The sequence below is a fragment of the Anopheles cruzii genome, chromosome 2, assembly GCF_943734635.1.
Source record: "Anopheles cruzii chromosome 2, idAnoCruzAS_RS32_06, whole genome shotgun sequence".
Lineage (NCBI taxonomy): Eukaryota > Metazoa > Arthropoda > Insecta > Diptera > Culicidae > Anopheles > Anopheles cruzii.
In genome coordinates this window covers 55,528,868-55,550,330 of record NC_069144.1, presented here as the reverse complement: position 1 = coordinate 55,550,330, position 21,463 = coordinate 55,528,868, and the positions used below count along the sequence as shown (strand labels likewise).

General features: G+C 49.2%; 1 protein-coding gene across 1 annotated transcript in view; it reads left to right on the top strand.

Moving 5' to 3' along the window:
• The first annotated feature begins 10,446 nt into the window (after positions 1 to 10,446).
• Positions 10,447 to 21,463, top strand: part of LOC128277388 (cell adhesion molecule Dscam2) — a 61,159-nt gene continuing 50,142 nt past the window's right edge. Inside the window, exon 1 of the mRNA XM_053015839.1 lies at positions 10,447 to 10,498. Coding sequence (XP_052871799.1) covers positions 10,447 to 10,498 — 52 coding nt within the window. The remainder of the gene's footprint in view (positions 10,499 to 21,463) is intronic.

The following is a 21,463-nucleotide window of genomic DNA, read 5'->3' as shown; positions in this document are numbered from 1 at the left end:
CTTTGCCAATTTCGTTTCGACTAAGAACAATCAAGAGGGAGACGTTTAAACATCGATTTAAGTTTTGCAGCGTAGAATTAATCTATACCAATCAGAGGATGTTCGGATTGATTGCTTTCATATTAGTTTCTAACCGTCTAATTTGGGGCCCAGATAATGCTTTAATTAAGTGCTAAATTTGGCCCTTTTACTAAAGGGATGTTTTAGCCATGTACGCCACCGTAAGGGCAAAATTACAATCACCATGTTAGTGTGGCAATAATGTCGGTTTCATTTCCTTGTTCACGGACCAAGGACCGTGAACGTAGGACCTCCCCGATTGGATGTCATTTCCCACCACGAAAGAGAAAAAGAAAGCGAAAGAGAGAAAGAGAAAGAGAAACAACATTACGCATCACAAAAAGCAACATTAATAGTAATGAAAAGGTACGCACCTTTGTGCATAAATATAAATTACACCACGCATAACCTTTTCGTTTCATGTGCTGTACTGTGCATACTTTCCGGCGTCTATTATGTGGCGCCGCTCGTGCAAGAAATGGAAAAAAGGAAGGGATCAAAAACTGTCCCGTCCCGTACCGAGGGGTTACGCACCGCGCCTTGACTGCACACGCAACCACTCCCCGACCCCGTGTGTGCCACCCCTAATGAGCATATTTAAGATGACAGCGGCAGCCGTGTGTCTCTCTAACGAGGACTCCATTAGAAGCTGGTAATATTCGCGTCTTGTAGGGACGCATTCCGGCCGCCTGTATGTTTGCCGTGCGAGGCGTAAGGCGTAAGAGATTATTCAGTGCTCTGCGTGCTGATTGCATGCTCTTTCATCGATTCGACCGCCTACCGCGAGGTCCGTGAGCTGTAGGCTAATGAGGGAGGGTTGCGCCCAGAACGGATTCTGTTTTCCTCGTGTTGCCGGTAGCAACCGAAAAAATAAAAATGCAACGGAATGGAGGCCGAGCCATTCGGGGAAGAAAGTTTGATTAAAGTCCTTTTTCGCGTGCACTCACACACCGGCGCGAACGGAACCGGGGGCCGGGATTCAAGCACTGCTTTCATGTCTGCAGATGAAAGCACCTTCCAGCGGAGCGCAGAAGGACCTGACTGCCAGACTTATGGCCACCCGGTGGCGGCAATCGGCCCTATTGTTTCTCTCCGTGCCATTTTCATCATCCTCTTCTGCACTGTTGCATTGCGAACGCCTTGGGTTATCCTCTTTGGGAGTAGGCAGTTTTTTTAAGGATACCCGGCTCAATCACAAATGAACAACGAATCCTTGTGAGTGCCTCATACGCTCGGAGCGAGAGAGAGCGAGCTGCTGCCAAAGAGCTACTAATTTTCCGAGGACTCCGCAATGAGTGTTTGGGAGACACTCAGGCCGGGAACTGTAACGTTTGTTTTCGCTTTTTCCGTTGAGAATAGTTGATGTATGTGTCTTTTTTTAAATTTATTCGTAATCAGGCCATCCGCCTGTGTTTGTGTGTGTACGTGCGTGAATGTCGTCCTTCCGCGAACGCTAAGGCCCACGCTGAGCTATCTCCCGGAAGGCTGTTTACCGACATCGGTGTAGGTAAGCATTTTTTGGTGATCTACAACAAAATTGGTTTAGAATTTAAGAAGCACTAACTGCTCGGTAGCTGTTGGTCCTGGTTAGCCCCTTTAGGGTGAGCCCGTCCTTGTCGTTAGTAAAGGCCGTGCAACGAACTGCGGAGTCCTGTGTTTGTTTACCCCTCGCAGATCCGTGAGCGCACTTCCGATGCGAGCGGGTCGCCGGTTCATCTCACTTATCACAGCGTGCCACCCGTGCTTCGGTCACTCACGGCATCGCTTGTGGCGTGTGGCTGGCTCCTGTTGCTGCCCTGTGGATGCTGCCGATCGGGGCAGTTCATTGAGGAAGGTCCTGTCGCGTGTCACTCGCAGCGGTTGCCCGTTGGGCGCTGTTTGAGCGCATCTTCAGTTCGAATCCTGCTGTTCGGCGCACCGGCAGCATCAGCAGCCACCGGACGGCCACCGCTCGCCAGAAGTAGACCGAAGCACTGGGTTTTGATTGTTGAGGTACGTTTGCGCTCGCAAAGTGCCATTTACCGTGAACGCCCTACAGAGGCACTAGACACCGTGCACCGAAAAGCATCCGACGTGAAAGTGAAGCCCCCCTGAAAAACCCTCACTTGACAAATGGGGTCCTTTTAGGGGACGACAATTTATCTGTCGCGTGCCCGACGATAACCGGCGATGATGGAGTGTTAGGTGTGTGCGTGTGTGTGTGTGTCTGTGTGTGTAGAGGAAGATAGTTTCTGAAAGGAAGAAAATTGCATCAAATTAGCTCCCATAAATTTGAGGTCCAGTGTCGTCGTGATTTTTTCCCCCGCAAGACTCGGTTGGTCGAAAGGTTCCGAAAGACGTTTCCAAAAGAGCGACAAGTTTTGAAATTTATCAAATCGTGTCTTGAAGCATAAACGGTGGTGCGGTGAGAGCCAACGCGGCAAGAGAGGAACCTTCAAGGAGTCGGCGTCCTGCCGGGCCACCCTGCGGTCCTGATCCAGTGACGTGTTCTATCAAATTTGGTGAACCACATCGCGGATCGCGTAATTGAACTGGAGTGTCGCACATCGCCCGCGGAGTCACGGCCGGTCTGGCCTCATCAACATCATCGGTCTTCGGCAGTCGCACGCTTCATCAACTCCTTTCGTCCTCTGGCCGTGAACGGCGTGTCCTGGCGGCGTGTTTGTGCCGCACGCGCCGGGTGGGAGGAAAAATTAAATAAATCATCACCTCCGACCGAAGTCGCAGGTCGTTCCGCTCCGATGGCGCTTCTTCGGCCTAAAATAGGTAAAGGAGCGAACGACAAAAAAATATATAATAACGAGATCACAAGACGCTCTTGATCGACCGTAGTGATTTTCTTCTTCCTTTCCCTGTGGGTGTAGGGCGGGCGCGGTTCGGTTTTTCCTTTTCGTGGACGATCTGAAAGTGGTGTGTCGGGCGCTTTGTGTGTCGGCCAGTGCCGAGTGACACAGACGGGACGGCACTTGAGGAACGAAAATTGGATTTCCTGCCCGACTGGAACCGCGGATACCCCATACGGTCGGCAGGCGGCAGACCAGACCGAAGGGCTTCCACTACCAAGGTACCACGGTTTTTTCGGGCGCCTCAATCACCTTCCATTGTGTAGCGCATTTAGCGCATAAATTTAGCCCGCTCGCTTACTGTGGGAGGTACAAATTATTGGAATTTTCATAATTTGATGATTCAAATGCACCACGTGCTTTTCAGTAAAAACTAGAAATTAATTGGAAACCCGAGATGGGATATCATGGTACACCGTATAGTTGAGGCGTATGTTTTTCTTGGAATTTTGTGAAGCACTAGTCCTCTGCTACGTACCCTGTAGACATGAAGCAGAATGACGGTCGATGGTGGTTTTACTTTAAACATTATGCCACTTCGAAAGAGGCTTATGTTTTTCGCTGAAATTCAACAGTGCAACAAGCGAAGCTGAATGCTATAATCCGATTTATTAATGTGCAAGCTCTGGTGTGCATATTGAAAATGTGCATGGCTGTCAGCATTGTTTTCTGTTTGCTTCTGTTTTGCAGTATTAATGCTAATGTTGGCTAAGTACTCAGAACAAAATAATTGGACAAACCACTTTTTGCTTTGAGTGTTCATATTGACTTACGTAACATACAAAAAGCGTCACTATGGTTGTGAATTTGATGGTGCTTGTCTAATTAATGGCCTACACTTACTCTACATTTAACGGACGCAAACAATGCCTTAAACTCTTTTCGGACAGCATTCTATTAAAGTCGTCAAAGTTGTGTTTTCTCTCACATCCGCAGTAGGCACTTTCCAAAAGTACACAGTAATGACAGTAGTACAGTGACAGTTATCGCAAAGTGTATCGAAAAACGGAAAGCAAACGTTTCCCAATTCTTGGACGGAATATTCTCATCTATCATTTGTAAAAAGTTAGCTTTGTGTGAGAACATTCTGCTATTTTGAATCTAAAGGAACCTTAAAAAATGGCGCGCCCAGAAAAAATCAAAGAAGAATCCCGCTTTGTGCAATTTTCTGGTAAGTTAACTTTTCAAAATTCTGTTTGCCACATAATTGGCTGAACTGCAAGACATATTGTGGAAGTGTTTGAAGGGCTATTTAGAGCCTATTTTTCTTACCACATCCTAATTAGCAGTTTCTTATCGAGCAAGTTTTCGATTTTGGTTACGATTGAGGCCTACTTCGATTCAGTTGCACCAAGCACTATAAATATAATCAAAACCAAAAAGAGGTCGTAAATCCGTCATTGACTTGCCTCAGAGAAATTGGCCCCAAGAATCGCTGCATTGTGGTAGTTAAACTGTTCTTGCATTTAGTTTGAATTATTATCCTCTGTATCTGAAGCACCTAAATCAGAAACTCTTGGACATTTATTAGTTTTCTAAAAGTACTTAAACATGAATCGCTTTAAAAGTTTCTGGATTTTGGCTGCTCGAAATTACAATTCATAATTTCACAATCTGATTGTAGGGAACAATCGGATCGAATTGTGAAGGCGTCAGGCGAACGCCCATGACAGAAACGAAAATGATTTTTTCGTCCATCTTTCGCTACGAGTCGGCACTTTCCATGCGATATTACTATTTCGCAGCAACATTCTCGCATTGCTGGGTCGTCGCTGGGTTCGATCGCCGGAATCGCTTATTAATTCTCGCCAGCGTGCTGCCGGTGCACTCGACCGAGGCAGCAGCTGCGCGAAAGTGCATCGCTGCGTTCTTCGCTCCGGAGAAGCTCGTTCATTGAAATTCCATGTTCGGGCCGTGTTTCGCAGCTGCCGTCGCTGGCTACGTGGGCGATGGCTTTTGCCCTTTGCGGCGAAGGACACGGCTCGAGTGGTGGGGTGGCGCGCCAGTTCCGCCCCTCTCAGAAGGCACGCTATGTTGTAAGACGTACACCGGCGGACGGTGGCCGATGCACACCCGTCGGTGGTGTGTAGCTTATCTTTGCTACGCTACGCTACCCCGCCAGGTGGCAGGTATGTGGGTGTGTGTGTGTGCATCAGCATTACATAAATTTGCCTGCGAAAACTTGGCGCACGCCCAGCCAGCCCAGGGGTCACCCAGCGCGGCAGGCTCGCTCCGGTTGCATCGATGTGCATCGAGATGTAAAAGGAGGATCGTTAGCAGAACAAATTAAAAACGTACAATTTATGGTAAACGTGTGTGTGTGCGTGCCCTGGTGGTCCTTCTCAACCCGTCCTCGATCCGTAGGCCACTTTGGAGTGGGGTCAAAGGAGCGTCCGCCGGGGTCACAAGGCCCATCGATTCTGCAGCCAATTTACCAGCATCAGCACAAACCGGCGGCCGGCACCGTGTTGGACCGGCTCGGACCGACATTGGCCGGCTAATCGGTCGCCGCGGTGCTTGTAGCATCGCAGTAAAGGATAACGGACGGTCGAAAGGCCAGTGGCCGGTCGCAGGTGTCACGAAGCGACGCGCGCTTGTCGGTGGGTAGCTCGATGTTGTTCCGGCGATGTTGGAACGATTCGACGACAGATTTCGCGCCCGTCAGCATTAATGAATGCAAGCGCTCTCGACGATCCCGATGCTGCTCGATTCGCTTCGTCGGTCAGATTGTGGGAACATTCGCTTTCGCTAGCCGATAAAAATCGATACCACGCGGCCACGGAGCTTGCATCCGCATCCGAGACGTTGTGTGAAATGTTTTCTGACAACTCATTCCTGGAAACCCGCTTTATTTATTCGAGGCCTTCGAGTTGATTATTTTACTTTCGGAACCACGCAACGCGCCAGGTCGCAAATGTAATGAGCAAACAGACGGCAGGGGAAGTTTACTTTAAAATAATTTCACTTCACCATCGGGTTACCGTAAATTAGTGTGATGAATTTTCTCACCGTTTTTCTCCGCTTTGCTGGTTGCCGCGTCCCTCCCGATCGGCATGTGGCCGGGTGTTTGCGCACCGGCGAGGGGGGGGCCAGAAGAAGAAACACGGAATCAAGTTGCCGTGCTTCGTCGAAATGCATAAATTCAAAGTGCGCTATAAATGTTTGAGAGTTTGCAGCCAGGCACAGAGTGCAAACACTGCACTGCCACTGCACGTTGCTGCATGCGAGCCAGGCGCAAGGAGCGAGAGGAGATACGGCAGCAAAGGACATGCTCACACTGACGTATTATAAATTCATGCATACAACGTGCACCGGGACTGGGGAAACGGGCGGGCCCAGGATAAATATGCTTTAAAAACCGAAGGAAACTAACCCGAAAGAACCGGGACGCCCCCGGGGGGACGCCCCGGGTGCTGCCCGGGGGCCAGAAAAGTTTCGTCCGTGTCATCATCTGGCTTTTTTCGGGGTATGGGGGGGGGGGGAGTGTGTTCATCTGGAACGCTCACGCGGAAGGGGCCGGTCGAAAAGTTCGCGCTCCAGCCTCCAGGTCTTAGTGTTTAATCTGATTGATCGTGGAACTTTTATTGAAAATCTTTATAGCGCGCAACCTTATTTTCACATAACCAGCTTTTTTTGATGATAAAATTCCCGCCATTATGAATTCGGGCCCCTGGCCCGAGCATGGTGCATGGTGCATCACCATCGCCCGAAACAGGCTGCCGTTTCCTTCCGTGGCGTGGCTGCTGAAAGTTGGTGCTTCCTTTGCTATGCAAATGCTTGCTGCCTCTGCTGGCACGATTTATGGAATATTCATTTCCCGAGCCCCACCATATGCTTCACGGGCACGGGAACGGAAACGATGCTCTCGACAGGCTTAGCTGCCGGGGTGCGGTGACAAGCGAGAGAGAAAGAGAAGGTGCCCAAACAGGATGTGGTACAAACTGAGATCAACATATTTGAAGTTTGTAGCCTGTTTGATTAACTTTTGTGGTCAGAGGCAGTCGATCGTTGTTCGTTTGGCCGCGCGTGTGTGTGTGTGTGCGCACACAATTGGCCAGAACGAGAAAGTTTGGAGCAGTTTTCATATTGTTTAAGATGTTTGTGGTGCTGCATCCGGAAGGATAATAAAGGGCAAAGTATGAACTGCTCAAAGTGCTACCGATGGCACAAATGTTAGTACCTCGATTTGTGGGAAATATATACTGGCAGTGGGGTTGTTGACGTCGCTGCGCCGATGATTAGCGTTCAATAGTTTCTGTTTGATATCGCTACTTCGTCGAGTCGATCGCAAATTGAGAAGTTTTTCCGTACATCTCGGAACGAACATGTTTGTCGTTAAGATATTCTAACGAAACACTCACTCGGTTTGGTGTGGCTGACAGGCTCAGTAATTTGTTTCCCGTAACGCTGTAAGAAACTTTGCCCCAAGGCAGGTGGTGGTGGTTGTCTAAGGCCTTGCCGTGGCAGCTCAGGTGCTCGGGTATCGAACTAGCTAGCAACAGTAACGGCGAGAAGTTATCCTGCAGACACTGACAGCAAATCTTGTTTCAAGCTCCTGTCCTGCGAACCTACTTTAAAGTCAACGTACAACGAGCTGTTGGGACAACAAAACGTGCGTGGAATGCTTGTGGCATTGTTTGCATTGCAAAAGGTGGTTAAAAATCGCGCGAGCGGCAAATGAATCTGTCGTGCATTTTCTGTCACGCACTGTCACTTTGCCTGACACACACAACTTTCGCGCAGAACGAGGCACCCGTCCGACCGGGCACCAATATACTTCTTAGGGCCTGCAGTAGCTTCGCAGAGCCAGTAAGTGCATCCGAACCGCAGATGATGACGACTTGGTCGGTTGCATTACTGCGCGGTCTCTCGAACCAACCGGCAACCCCGCGCGGTACGACATTTCCCTCGGCGCCCAGGCAAGCGCCCAGCTCCTGGTGTGTTTGCACAGACGGAGTTGGTTCTTAATTTTCACTCCAATTAGTTCGCTGCCAGTGCCGTGTGCCGTGAACTGTCAGGAGATTAATTTATTATACACACAACAAGCGCGCAGCAGTGCGCGAGACGACGAAACTTTTCGGCGATAGATTTATTATGCAGTTCCTGGTGCGGCAGCTTCACCAAGAAGTTGAAGTACCGGCGCACCGGCGGGAGTACGCTTGATTCGGCAAAGGATTACGCACAAAAAATGGCCCTGGTGCCGCTGGTGGAATGGAGGCCGTATCCTGGAAAGCTCCGAAGTTACGGTATGCTAATATTACACACTGTTGGCCCCTCCACTGTGCTCCATTCCAGTGAAGGGTTTTCCATTGTTGCTCCTTTCGTGTTAGATTCATTTACCCAGCAAATCAAAGGTCGCGCCCGAAGTGTGCCAAGTTTCCTACGAACCGCAACGTCACGAAAATGGCCTGTTTGCCCCCGAAAAGACCTCGCAAGCCACCGGCTTTCAACCGAGAGAGAGAGAGCGTGGAAGCGTGCTGATTTTCGTCGCCGGAGCGGTTGGTGAAGCAAACACGATGAAGACATAGATCAATTTCCCATTTGTATAATGTTTACTTCATCTTTTATCGATCCCCTCCGGCACGCACTTTCCGGTAGCGTCCCGGAGCAAACCGGGATGATGGAAAGAAATATTGAGTCTCTCCGTTCGCCTCCGCCACGGAACGTGAGCCCGAACTTGTGAAGGTGACTACACGTCCCGGCGAAAGAAGGTAAAAGGGGACCCAAACGTTTGGGTTGAAAATCACGTTCAGCCAACAGAATGCCGAATGTTGCTCGGGAAACTTTAGCCAGTAATCGGTTTGACAAATAAAAGCAGTTCGGGGTGCGCGGGCTTCGACGGGGAGAGCTTAGAGCCCGCACACGCTGACAGGCGGCGGGGATGGGCTTTGGAAAGGCCGATTTCAAACCGATCGATCAGGTGGGGTTCGTATGTCGGAAAGGTTGCTTTCAGTTCGTTAGGACACAGGACGCCCATTTGTGGTGTGTTTATTTGCTTGATGATCCATTAAAATGCATTGCGTTGCGTGCAGGGGGTTCCTTCTGTAAGGTCTAGAACTTACTCGATCCGTTGTGTATTTCAAGAGGTGCGTCATTCTTCGCTTATTTTGCGCTGCTCTATGAAACTGTTTTATTGAATAGATTCTTACGGCCAACATTCAACAATAAAAGTTATAATTTCACAGACTCAAACTTCATTGGACATAACCAACTGCCCTCCACATCAAACCTTTCTTGCAGGCTTTCATGTAGTGTATCCTTTTTACTTAAACATATAAAAAAGAAGGCCCAAAAGTATGTCATCGTGTGCTATTCTGGGAATTTCTTATAACGATGCCTCGTCAAGTTCCTATTATGCCTCCCGATACAAAGTTCGTGTCTAGAGATACGGAAAGCGAAGAGCACCGCTTCCGGTTCGTGGGTCAACAAACTTTTCCAAAAGATTCAATTAGTGGGTGCAGCGAAGTTCTGGTACATTTCAGGCTCTGCGGTGTCCGTTTTGCTGTGCGAGGGCCGCAGCGAAAAGTCAAACACCGACAATTTCGATTTGTTGAGTTATGTTGGTTAATCAACTGCGATGAAGTGGTTCCGCGTTCCCTTTTGCAACTCAAGCAGCTCCCGTTCTTTCTTCTGCAGGCCCCTCATCCCGACCCGGCATCCCGTGAGGCGGCAAGTGTGTTTCGTGCTGTGTTTTTCGTCTTCCTACGCTAGGGGCTCCACATTGGGAAATGTGCACGAGTTCGGACTGAAAACGGGGTCACCGGGAGAAAAACGATGTCGACGACGGTCAACGATGCGCCGGAAGCGTTCGACCGATTCGGGCCGAACTGGGTCCGGTGAAAAAGTCTACGACAGCGTCGTCCAACCCTGCCCGGTGCCGCTAGCCATCCGGCCAGCCTTCGGTGGGAAAGTTTTAATTTTGGGGTTTGATTTTGCCCGCTAATTGGAATCGCGGCATTGCCGGCATTGGCTTACTTTCGCAGTGCGGCCACCGTCAGAGCGACATGGTCGGTCGGTACGAGCGAGAGTCCGAAGTAGCAGTGAAGTGTATGCGGAATTCAATAATTAATCTCTCGGAAGAAGTTCGCGTTGCCAGTTCGGTGCTTTGTGCTTGAGTGAGAACGGAGAACTTGTGAGGTAGAATGTTGGGACGTGCGGAAAGTATCGGGCGGCCCCACGAGAGCGACACATTGGTGGCCCGGTCGGGAACTCATCCCTAGATGCCGAGTTGGTCAGTGAGGTTGCAGTTGGAAGGACCGGAAGAAACTGCGCCAAACCGTCGAAAGAAACACCAATGTCATGTACATTTAAAATTCCATAAATAAGTGAGCTCCCAGTGACGGCGTTGGTTGGGAAAGTGTTGCAGAGACCGAGAAAGGCTTTTAAGGCGCCGGTCAAAGCGGGTGGTTTCGGGCCGGAATGGAGAGCACGTGTGAAACATAGTGGACGGTACGGTTGTGAGCCGAAAAGCGACAGACACTGGAGCAAGGAGTCCATCCGTAAGCAGTGCAGTGTCTATGCCTTTTACGGGCGCACCACAACAATGGATGTACGCGGCCTCACACAGGCCATCCTGTTGCTGTACATTGCGAAAGGTAAGTCAATTATCGTAAGTTTGGTTACTGTTACACTTTGCGCTCGAAAGACTTCCGGCGTCCGGCACGGAAGTTAAACGTTAAACGACCGTCAGCTACGGGGTCTTTAATTCGCTTTGATGTCAGCCGGCAGACGATGGGGTTGGAATGTGTTGGTAAACATTTTTCGCATCCCCCCCCGAACGCGCGACACCCAGTCCAGTCCGTCGCGCGCCGCTTCGGGTCTGAGAAGTTTCCAAATCAATCCTTTAATTAGTGTGCCCAAAAACGCGGCGTCTCGAACGACCGGCGGACTGGTGAATGATGAAGAAAGTTCTCTTACCAGCGAACTGCCTGGCGATCAGGGCTTCCTCCGACGAACCACAGGAAGGAGCACATCCTGCGCATTTTTTTGTAGGTCTTTCGCGCCCTGACGGTGGGAGCCGTGCGTTCGCGGCGTTCGGCGAGGAAAAGAATTTAATGAAGAAATTCCAGCTCCCCGATACCGGCTAATGCCGAGAGTAAGTATTCCATCTATCACCGGTTCAGTTCGATCGGAATTTTATTGATATTGATGGCGAAACGAAATGGCACGAAACGTTCTGATGAACTTCGGCCCATCGGTGTAAGTGGCGCGATTGTGGCGCGCCGCTGACGATGTCCTTCTTGGCCACCCGTCCGGCCGGGTCGCCTCTTCTGTTCCGCTATGGCCAAGGCCTGAGGAAAGAAACATTGGGCCAATATTTTATACCCCGCCGATATAGGCGATACCAGGGAGAGTTTGCTACCCGCAATGGGCAGGTTGTAGTCACTGGCGGACACTAACACGGCTCAACGTCGACTATTTGTAGACTTCAAAAGGTTTAAATTGGATTAACTACAAATTATGTGTTTGATGTCGGGATCGGACACACGAATCCGGTGTGTCTGGTGGATGGAAAAAAGTTAATTTATTAGCCAATATGGTGCCAGGCGATCCATTATCACCGGCGTCACATAAATTAGTAAAAAGACTTTTTCCAACTCCGTCACCGAATGCCACTTAATTTACATACGAATTGCCTCGGCAAACCGACGGGGGGGACCCTTCGAGTTCAAGTTCTGGCCCCGTCGCCTACCTGGGGGAAGATGTTCCGTTGGCCTGCGTTAGGTTGCCACTTCGGATCCTTGTGGGATTGCGGACATTTGGAATTACTGCGGCGTGTCCCAGGCCTTGCGAAACTTTGCGCCACTTTAGAAGGAAGGACGCACTCGAGCCAAAAAAGAAGAAATCCCCGTAACGCGATACCTGCGGAAGGTATCACAATTTATCTACCCCAAGTTGCCCCGGGGCGAAAAAGTTGCCGAACAAACGACCGATTTCCTGCCCAAGGGGTGCGGTCTTGGGTGTGTGTGCGAGGGCGTGAGTGAGAATTTATTTACTGCTCGTACGGCTTCCGCTTTCCCGCAGAAAACCCGAAAGTTAGTGGAGCTGATTTATTCTTTTGGCCAGACAAATTGCTTCGTCAAATCCATCACCCGTTTCTACGTCGGCCGTGTGCTGAGAGGGATAAAAGTTTGGCGCCGAAAAAGGCCGAAGCCGTAATGCTGGCTGAGCTAACCCATGATGTGGGCACGGTGCTCGAAGGGATAAGTGAAAGTGAGAGCGTAAACCAGCGACAGAACTTTTCAGTGATAGGCCAATCGATGACATTTGTGCCGTTCCCACGTGGATCGTCGCTGTCTTGGGGATGTAGCCCGACACCATACCGCCTTAGGTGGGCCCCTTTTGGGAATCTAAGCCTAAGTAAAAACAAATCCTTCCCCGTGTGGATTCAAAAGAACGAAGGACCCCCACAACAGTCAATTGGGAAGCTTAACAGCCTGAATGTATGCAACGGTTTCGGTGATTCGATCTGACAGATGAACGGCTAGGGTTACTGGGAAATCAAAACGGTAAGGGGTAGGGGCACTGTACGGAATGTGGCACGGGTCCGGGTGGGGAAAAAACTTTGTTCATTTCCACCGGTCCACCATTTGTTCGCAGGACTCGCCAACGTCCCGTACACCGGAATTGCGCCGCCTCCAGCTGAGCGAGAACAACACCCAGTTCGGATGGACTATGCGCAAAGAGTTTCTAATTTGGCAGTGGAAAGCCAACTGGCCTAAGGGGCGACCATGTCCAGAAAGGATTCAACAGGATGGTGTAAGACTGTTGTTGAAAGTTCAGTAAACCGGCTTCCCTTCTCGCTTCCCGTTGGATACATGGCAAAACTGGCGCCAGCTGAATTTGGCTCAAATTGCTTGAAAACCATCCGAGTTTTGTTGAGCTTAACCTACATTTTGTATGGGAGTCTCTGTGGAGAGAAAGAAAAAACCGAATAGGACAAAAATACAAATTTGGTTGTTTTTTGGTTGATTTTTTTACAAATTGTTATACTTTTCGTTGTTATCGTTTCGAAACGCTACTCGCTACATGATAAATCTCGTCTTCTGCATCGAAAATCATCTACTTGTTGTGTAACTATCACGACTTTCTTTTATATATATACTAGGTGTGTGCGTTGAGAATCGGAAAATGTTTAACACACAAAAAATATTTTTAAAATTTTTATGCGATTTTGTATTTTATTCGAAGTATGTTCCATCGTTAGCTATACATTTCTCCTATCTCTCTGCTTAATCATGGAGTCCCAGACGAAAGAATTCTTCGACTTTTTAAGTAAACTAATTAGTCATTCCATTTCGACTTCCTCGTAGAAAAACGAAGGGCTGCTCAACCAATACGTGTCGCATCGATGAAAATGAATGATATTCGGAAAGAGCCAAGTCTAGTGAATAACGCGGGGAGGGATAGCAGCTCCCATCCAAGTGATTTGATAGTATCCTGAAACAGTTTTGTTTTTTGGGCGCCTGGTGCTTGATTCTACGAGCCACCAGGCGCCCCCACTAGAATTGCATTTTGGTCGTTTTTCGATCAATGCATGGTTCAAATAGGACATTTGTTATCAGTAGCGATCGGAATTAACGTTTGCATCAGGTTTTAGGAACTTGTGAAACACCACACCTTTCTGTCCCATCAGAAAGTCCGTTTTTGGAGTCCTTGGACGCTTCTTTTTTGTTATGTTAAAATCGCCATTTTGAAATTTTTTAAACCACTTAAAGCACTGCGATCTTCCAAACACAAGTCCCCACAAGCATTTGGTGCGATTCCGAAGCAGTTTTCTTCAACAGGGGCAGAAAAATAATAATCCCCGCAAACCGTCATTTTCAGGCACAAAAGTTGACATAGTTTAACCCTTTCAAAGATGGGTTGCAAACCGAAATATTTTTTTCTTCGACCTGAAATCGATTACCTGATGTCAAAACAAGGTAATGATGAATGAACCGCTAAACTGGGAAGTCCCAATCGGCAGGTACAGCCATCATTCTGAATTTCCGATTCTCAACGCACACACCTAGTAAATTGCTGCTCAGAGAGCAGCGAGAGTGGTCTGAGAGCCCGAAGCAGGGCCGTCACTTCTTGAATGGATCTTGTGGTTGACGTAGTCTTGCATTTTTAAAGCTGGAAAGGCGAGTTCGCAGCGTGTTTGTTTTCGGGTCAATCTCGGGACATGCGTGAGGGCACCGCATTGGTACGCCTTTTAAAGATGCGAGATCGCCGCCGGCTGATGGTTGGCTTCGGCTGAACGGATAAGGAAAATTGGATTTTCCACAAGCACAACCGCAGTTTGTGGTGCCGCAGCAGCAGTTCCATCATCAGGTGCAAAGAGGAATTGCCTGCCTGCGAAGCGCGGTGGCCTCCAGGTTGCTCCACTCTACCCGCGTTACATCACGGCGGAGCAGATAAAGTTCTCGGTTCTTTTTCGCAGGAACCTCAAAAGAAAGAAGTTCGCAACAAAAATATGAGCTTTCCCCACGCGGTACCCGACGTACGTCAGCAGATTTTGCGTTTCTTCTCTGGCCCCACCGTGGGCTGGCGGATGTTTTTGCTCCCTGTGCGCACACCCACACACACACACACTGGCACAAATGAGCTGCCGGGGAAAATTGTTTCAAAGCGAAAAGTTCCCCGATAGAGTCAGCGGCACATTGAGCAGAAAGTGGAGCAGCGGAAACCTGAACACGAAAAGAAAAATAACTGCAGCAAGTGGCTGGCGAACTTCCCTTCGGCGGACGGCGGGCCCGCGGAAGGAGTTAAATGTTTTTGAGAAAAGAGCGCAATCCTTCGCCGGTTTCGTCGGCCACCCATCCGCTGCCGGTTGGGCGGACGCTGTTGAGGAGATTACTTTATTTTAAATCAATTTCCCTGCCAGCCGAGGGATTTATGCTGGCGCTGGCGCCACCCAATCATCGAGGGGGCTGAGCAGCGGAAGAAGTGGCTCCCTTTTTGCTGCCAGCAGCTTTGGCAAAAATGTCTTGACATAAACGAGTGTTTGATGCTGCGCCGTGCATGTGTAGCCTGGAGAGATTATGTTGATGTTGGGGGCATTCAGCATTACGATAAAAAGCAGGGAAAGGATTTAAGCGATTACGCCCGTTTTAACGAGTGCCGCTAAGCAACAACTTATCGCAACGTGAGCGGATAAGCTGGCTGCTCTGCTGAGTTACCTGTCCAATTCGTTCGCCTAATTGGTGGCCCGATTGGAGCGCAAGTTCGTTTCGTTTAAATTGGAAAATCAGGAAAGTTTCGTGATAAATAGCTGGAAAGTAATCTTATGTTCGCACGAAACCAATACAGATGCTTTGCCAACAGCAGGAGCAGGAAACACTGGATCACATTACAGCGGGCCAGATGATTAAACACCACGGGGGGCGCTTTTCGTGTGCGTGAGTGGGGAACACATGCTGAGGCCAAAATGGTTTCTGATGGATAACCGTGTATCTCAACCTCAAACGACGGTCTTCGCGGCGCCACAACGAACAAGTGAAAGTGATTTGCAGCACGGTATCAGATTGCCGAGGGCAGCCATAAGCGGCCAGAGAGATAAAGCAAACTGCCATCTCCTTCTTGGGGCCGTGGCCACCGATAATGATGTCTTGAGGAAGCCATAAGAAAAAATCGGGCAAAAAGCGTACTTTAAAAGCGTGCATAAAACGTGTGAGCAGCACTCACAAAATGGTGTCCCATTTTAGGATCTCTTCCACTGAGTGGAACTAGAAAAAAAAAACTTCGAAGCAAATAGTAATCAGTTCCGGTTGACGAGACCGCCGGGACGTGTCAGTTCATCTTGCGTTATTTATGAGCGATCGTCGGCAGCTGACCTTCGCATTTATCGGCTAAGCCGCTCGTAAATCCCGGTGTGCGGACCGATTTGGGTGCGCTTCGACAGGAAACGTGGCGACGAAGCCCAGACCGATCCGCGGAAGGGAGTCCGATCCGATGCCATAAATACACTCCGAGCTTTACACTTCGGGGGCGACTAATCGCGGCGACCGTAGCGCCGGCGGCACACCGGCGTTTTGCGCCTGGTTTGCCATGCATGTGCAATGAATATTCATCACGTGGCGAGACGTGGAATCCACACGAGACGACGCTCGCTGCTTACCATTTTTATCGCTATTGATTTTTCCGGGATTTCAGCTCCGACGTCCTCCGAGATCTTCGGCTCTGCCCGCCGACGCACACACACACTGGTACACAGCCTTAGGGATCAGATCTCGTTAGCGTCAAGCGAATGTCAAGCGTTGAACGTTGGGCGGGAGGATGAAGAATTGTTGCTGATTGTTGGGATGGCGTATCAATCGGGGATGTGTATTAGCGGTGTGTGACGCAGGATCATCAGCGCTCGCACACTGGCGTGGGCCAAACGAGCCGCGACTTCCCGGTGTCTCCTTTTGGTAAGCGAGGCCGCGATTGGAGGCAATGCTTTACTAGCGTTCGACGAATCAAGAAATTGCCACGGTAAAGTGCTGCACGGATCGAAAAATAACGAGCCTGTTATTTTTGCTTTATTTGAAGACTAGGCGCTGCGTTGATGAGCTATTTGGGCGGTTCCATAAACATACATTTCTTACGTTTAGCTTTAGCTGGTCGATGGTCTATGGTTATTACTTATCTGAGCTTCTTCCATAAATCTTGGTTAGGTTGTCATAAGTTAGAATAATAATCTGTGAGGATAGTAATAGTTTTAGTTGCCTGACACGAATCCACCCAAAGCGGTTTCTATACTTCAAACGGTGCCGGTTAAGGCTCTATTTAACAAGTACACACCCAGATGCCATCATGTCATCCTCCCAATGCCCAAATGCCTCCAAAGTGAGTGGAAATGGATGGACTCCATTTGAAACGGGGGCTCTGTGTAAGAAAGTACGAGCCAGAAAGTAAGACATTGTGCGCACTTCAATGACAAAGCATTTACTCGATTTTACTTCAAACTTACGTCCGAGTCGCACGTCTGGGGCGGACAGACTTCGCATCACACAGCACGTTACTTTTGATATCTTTTCTATGCTCTCCCTATCTGGTCGGCTTCTTTACGCCGCACATGGCCTCCTTCTGGGAGAGGCTGTCTACAGCGATGGCCCTAGCTCCGGTGGCCCTGGCTAGCAAGCCCTACTGCTTGCTCCTTGCTGGCTTTCACCCGAGGCCCTTGAGAAGGAATGCGCGAACGAAGACGGGTGAACCTGTTTGTGACGGTGCATAAATAATAAATTTTGGGCCAGTTTCATCCCGGTTCGGGATGGTTTCAGTCGACTGCAGGTGCGCTGCAACCGACAGGGTATTTGTGTAGCAATAAACCACACAAATGTGGACGATAAATTCGTAATACTCGATCCCGATCCCGTTATGTGCCCGTACCTATCCCAAGAAATTCATTTGGCGTAGGGCCACAGAACCTTATCTGTAAGAAATGCTCATTCGGCCAGTCTGCCTTTGAAGTGTGGCGAAACATTTATTTGATTCCATTTACATTTGTTTTAAAATATTTGAAAGGGACACAAACCAAGTTAGTTTCGGTGCTCGCTGGTGTCGTGGAAACAATGTCGTTGCCCAAAATCGATGACTTAGTAATCTAAGCTGCGCAAAATTCGGCACAACCATCAGTACGTGATTCGTGCGGGGTCCTCAAGGTCCTTGGTTCTACACAGTGTGCCACTCACGGCCATGGGGCGAATCTTTTCCATTTTCTCGAGTGGCACTACCGGGGAAACGTGACTCGTAAACTGTTGTTCTGATTTATGGCAAAATAAAAAACAAATTATGACAATGATCCGGCTCTTTCGGGCATCCATCCGCGAGATCCTTCGGCCAAGTGTCGGTTCGAGAGGTGGTCGGCGCCGGTTTTAATGAGAAAGAAACAAAGAAAGTGAAATCCGGCCAAGTCAGTCAATTAGGACAGAGTTGAGGGTCGTCTGTTGCCTGCCTGAGATGGCGGCGGGCAATTTGGCGAGTCTAAGGTTTTATCGTGAACAGCTAACTTAAAGACACTCGTTGCCGGCGCTTAGGTCCAGCGACAAATCCTCGCTATAACTGCAATCGATCGTAGCTCCAGCAGCTTCAGTGGCAGCATCTGATAAGTGTCATTATTGTTAGTCAAACACGGGTGCTATGTTTTTTAAGAACCTCAAGCACATGCTGCACTGTGGTTTGTACTACATTCGAAGATAAATCTTGGCCATAGAATTATTTCGTTTCATAAATTTTGGACTTAAATCGCACTCAGGATTATTTTTATTAGAGCACCGACCACCGATTTCCGGAGCCCTATTACTGTCAGGCTGTCTATTTATGAAAGGTACGGTCATGCTACAGCATGAACGGTGAATATTATCAAATTTTCAAGCCTTCGCGCATGTGTTATCAACGCGCTCCTTTTACGCGATTTTTGTTATTCACCATTTTGTTCGAGCAATTCTTGTCGCTGCTTACTTCCTTTCTGTGGCGTGGATGGTGTCGTCGAAGGAAGCAATGCACTCACAGGCTGTGCGGGCGAAGACAACAACGTAACCGGGACCGAAAGCAGGTGGGCGCCGAAAGTAAACATTAATTTGATGTAAGATAAATGAGAAAGATAAACCGGAGACGGCATCCAGCGGGCGCTCGGTCCTTCAGCCCGGCATTCATTTCGTGCTTCTTCGGGCACGTGCTCCTTGCTGAAATGGGCGGCGTACGGACTCTATCAACTTTTAACATCATTCTCAAGATGCCGCCGCCGCCGCCGCAGGAGGGTCTAGCGCGCTGTCCAAACCCTGACGCGTGGTTGCACCTCGCGTCACGTACGGTATGCACTTTTAGCATATCTCTAAAGCGTGTTTTTTGGGCAGGGAACACGGGCACGGGCCCCGGTGGCAGTGCACTTAAAACAGCATCAACCCTTAATGCCCCGACAGCTCGGGTAACTGGCAACCATTGGCACTATCTGATGGCGGCCGCTCGTCACCGTCGTCGTCTGTCCGTCCACACTAGACGGTGACAGGTGGTGAATAATCAACTGACTATCGAAACACGTGGCAGCCGAGACGGAGCACCTCTCGGGCGGATTCTAATTTTGCAGCCAGTTTGTTAGCCGTTGACAGGGCAAAAAGTGGAGTTTCACAATAGCCGGGGCTCACTTCATCACCTCACGTGGTTCTCATCACATCGCAAGGGCAGCCGGGAGTTCCGGAGTCAACATACCCAATTACGGAGCTGTAAAATTCAACTGAGCGTGTCGGACCGTCACGGGTTACTGCGACGACGCAACCCTGCGAGCCTATCGTCCGTCGGAGTGTTTTGATCTTTAATGGGACGTGCAACATTTATCACTTCCATTCAGCTGTCACTGTGACAATTAGACCCTCGAGCGTAATGCAGATATTTGCATTATTGATGGCTGATTAATACACTCGGCTTTTCTGCGGGCCGCCTTCTGGAGCTTCTGAGTAATGTCCTGACCAGAAATCTAATCATGTAGCCAGCGGGCAGTACCATTTCTTCAACTTAACAGGCTGATTGACTCGTAGGACATGTTGTACAGCAAATTTATTATCACACAGCTCATCGTTGCAGCCATTGTCTTGTAAATAAATCAAACTAACCTTGGAGGAAAACCCAATTTAGCACTTTCGAACGGTGTTTCGTTAATTATGCCGCCGCCATTTCCTTAGACAAAACGTGGGTAAAATCCCGTTACAAAATGTCACTCAATGTCGATTAGAGACCGGACCGGACGGTAACCGACGCAACGCCGGCAGATTAGTTGGCCGGCGGTGCCTGGATCGCTATATTAGGAGTGACAGATGTCAAAGTCATTGAGGGCACACTGCCGGAGACCAAGGAATGCCTACGCTTCCAGCGTAACGGTGGAAACCTGCCGTCGCTGTGGAAATCAGGGACGAGGATACTTCAAGCAAAACGGTAGAATGCCGCTGATAAGAGGGTTTTGATTGCAAAACCGGGACCGAAAATGGGTGCATATTTTATGACCATTTTAAACAGCTTTCGCTCGGTTTTGGAGGGTTGTTTGTCGAACTACGAATGTAGAATGTGGAATTGGCAAGCTCTTGCAGCGTTGTTTGTTTGTAGCTCTTATCTGGTGGGGCAAAAAGTGGCCAGTTCGCTGAAAGTGCAGCGCATTCGGTTTTTCTCGGTGCGGGTGCGTACTCGAAACGAGCACACCGGCACGTAAGTCAATTAAAAGCTGATCATGCTTCGCCAGCGTTCGCTAGCGTTAGATTTCCAGTTTCCGGAGTTGGAAAAAGTTTCTCCCCGGCGGCTTCTTTCTAGCATTAGACCTTATATCAATAATGCTGACTACACAGCCTAGTTTGCATTTTTGTGCGAATCCGGACTGCGTATCGTTGCGTATTCCCGTATTCCGTTTGGCAGCGCCGCATATCCGGCCGGCGAGAGAGAGAGCCTGAAAAAAAATCCACCGCTTTCGCGCTATAGAATAACATTTTCATATTTATACTGCTCGACTCGACTCGTATCATAGCGCGGAGCGCTGCACGAATTGGCCGTTGGTTTTGGCTGAAGCGAAAATGCAATGAAAACAACCCTACATCGGATAATTATGTTCCAAACAGATTGTCGGGTGGACGGAATTTAATTTAGTCTCCGTTTGCAACTTTTCACTACATCAAACTCACGGAGCGGTGCTTCGTCGTGGCAACCGTAATCTGTTTTCAATTTATATGTGACAGTGCTTCACCATGGCCAAGCTCACCGATGCACCGCGACCTACGAGTAGCGAAATGTAGAAAGTGTGTAAGTTTGAGCCATGCTTCAACTTTCTGCAGAGTCACATGAAATAAACATCAACAACGCGTGATTGTGTGTTTGTGGGGAAAAAAATGGAAAAATAATTTCACATTCGTCGTTGACGTCGGCCTTGCTGGGCCCAGACTTCACGGGAATCAAAAGGGAATCATAATCATATTTAAATACAAATGAAGTACTTTATGCAAATAGGACTGCGAGTGATGGTTAGGGTCTTTTCCCTACTTCTTCGTAGTCGTTTTCTTCCGGTTGGCCGTTACCTCCATCGTGGAATGGGACAGAGCTCCTTTGGCCGCCCTGCACCCGACTGCCACCCCTGGTATCATAGTGCCAACATACGGATCCGGCCCGAGAACAGTAATCCAAACATTATCATAATTTATAGTGAAAATTGTGTTTGGCACCATCCAACCGTGGCCGGCCAGATGTACGGACGGCTCCTCGAGGTTCGGCGAGAGATATTTTTGCGTCGACGTTTTCCACGAACTCCTGCGAACGGTGCTGAGAAACTAACGAAACGCAAAGCCAACAAACAAACGCTACAAACTTCAACACACTCAACGGAACACAAGCGCGGTGCTCTTTGCTGCCTGTAGGGCCAACATGTACGGCTCGGGAAAATACATGAAATGCCCTGGCGAAAGTCAAGAGTAGATGAATGTTTCATCATATGCTTTCGGTGCCGGGGCTGGTGATCCTGGACTGGGTTTTCCGCGTTTCGCCGTGGACTGACGTGGACACGGCTGAGCCACGTATGCGATGATAGCGCCGTTTCGTTGAGAGTCGTTCGTTTTTTTCGGCCA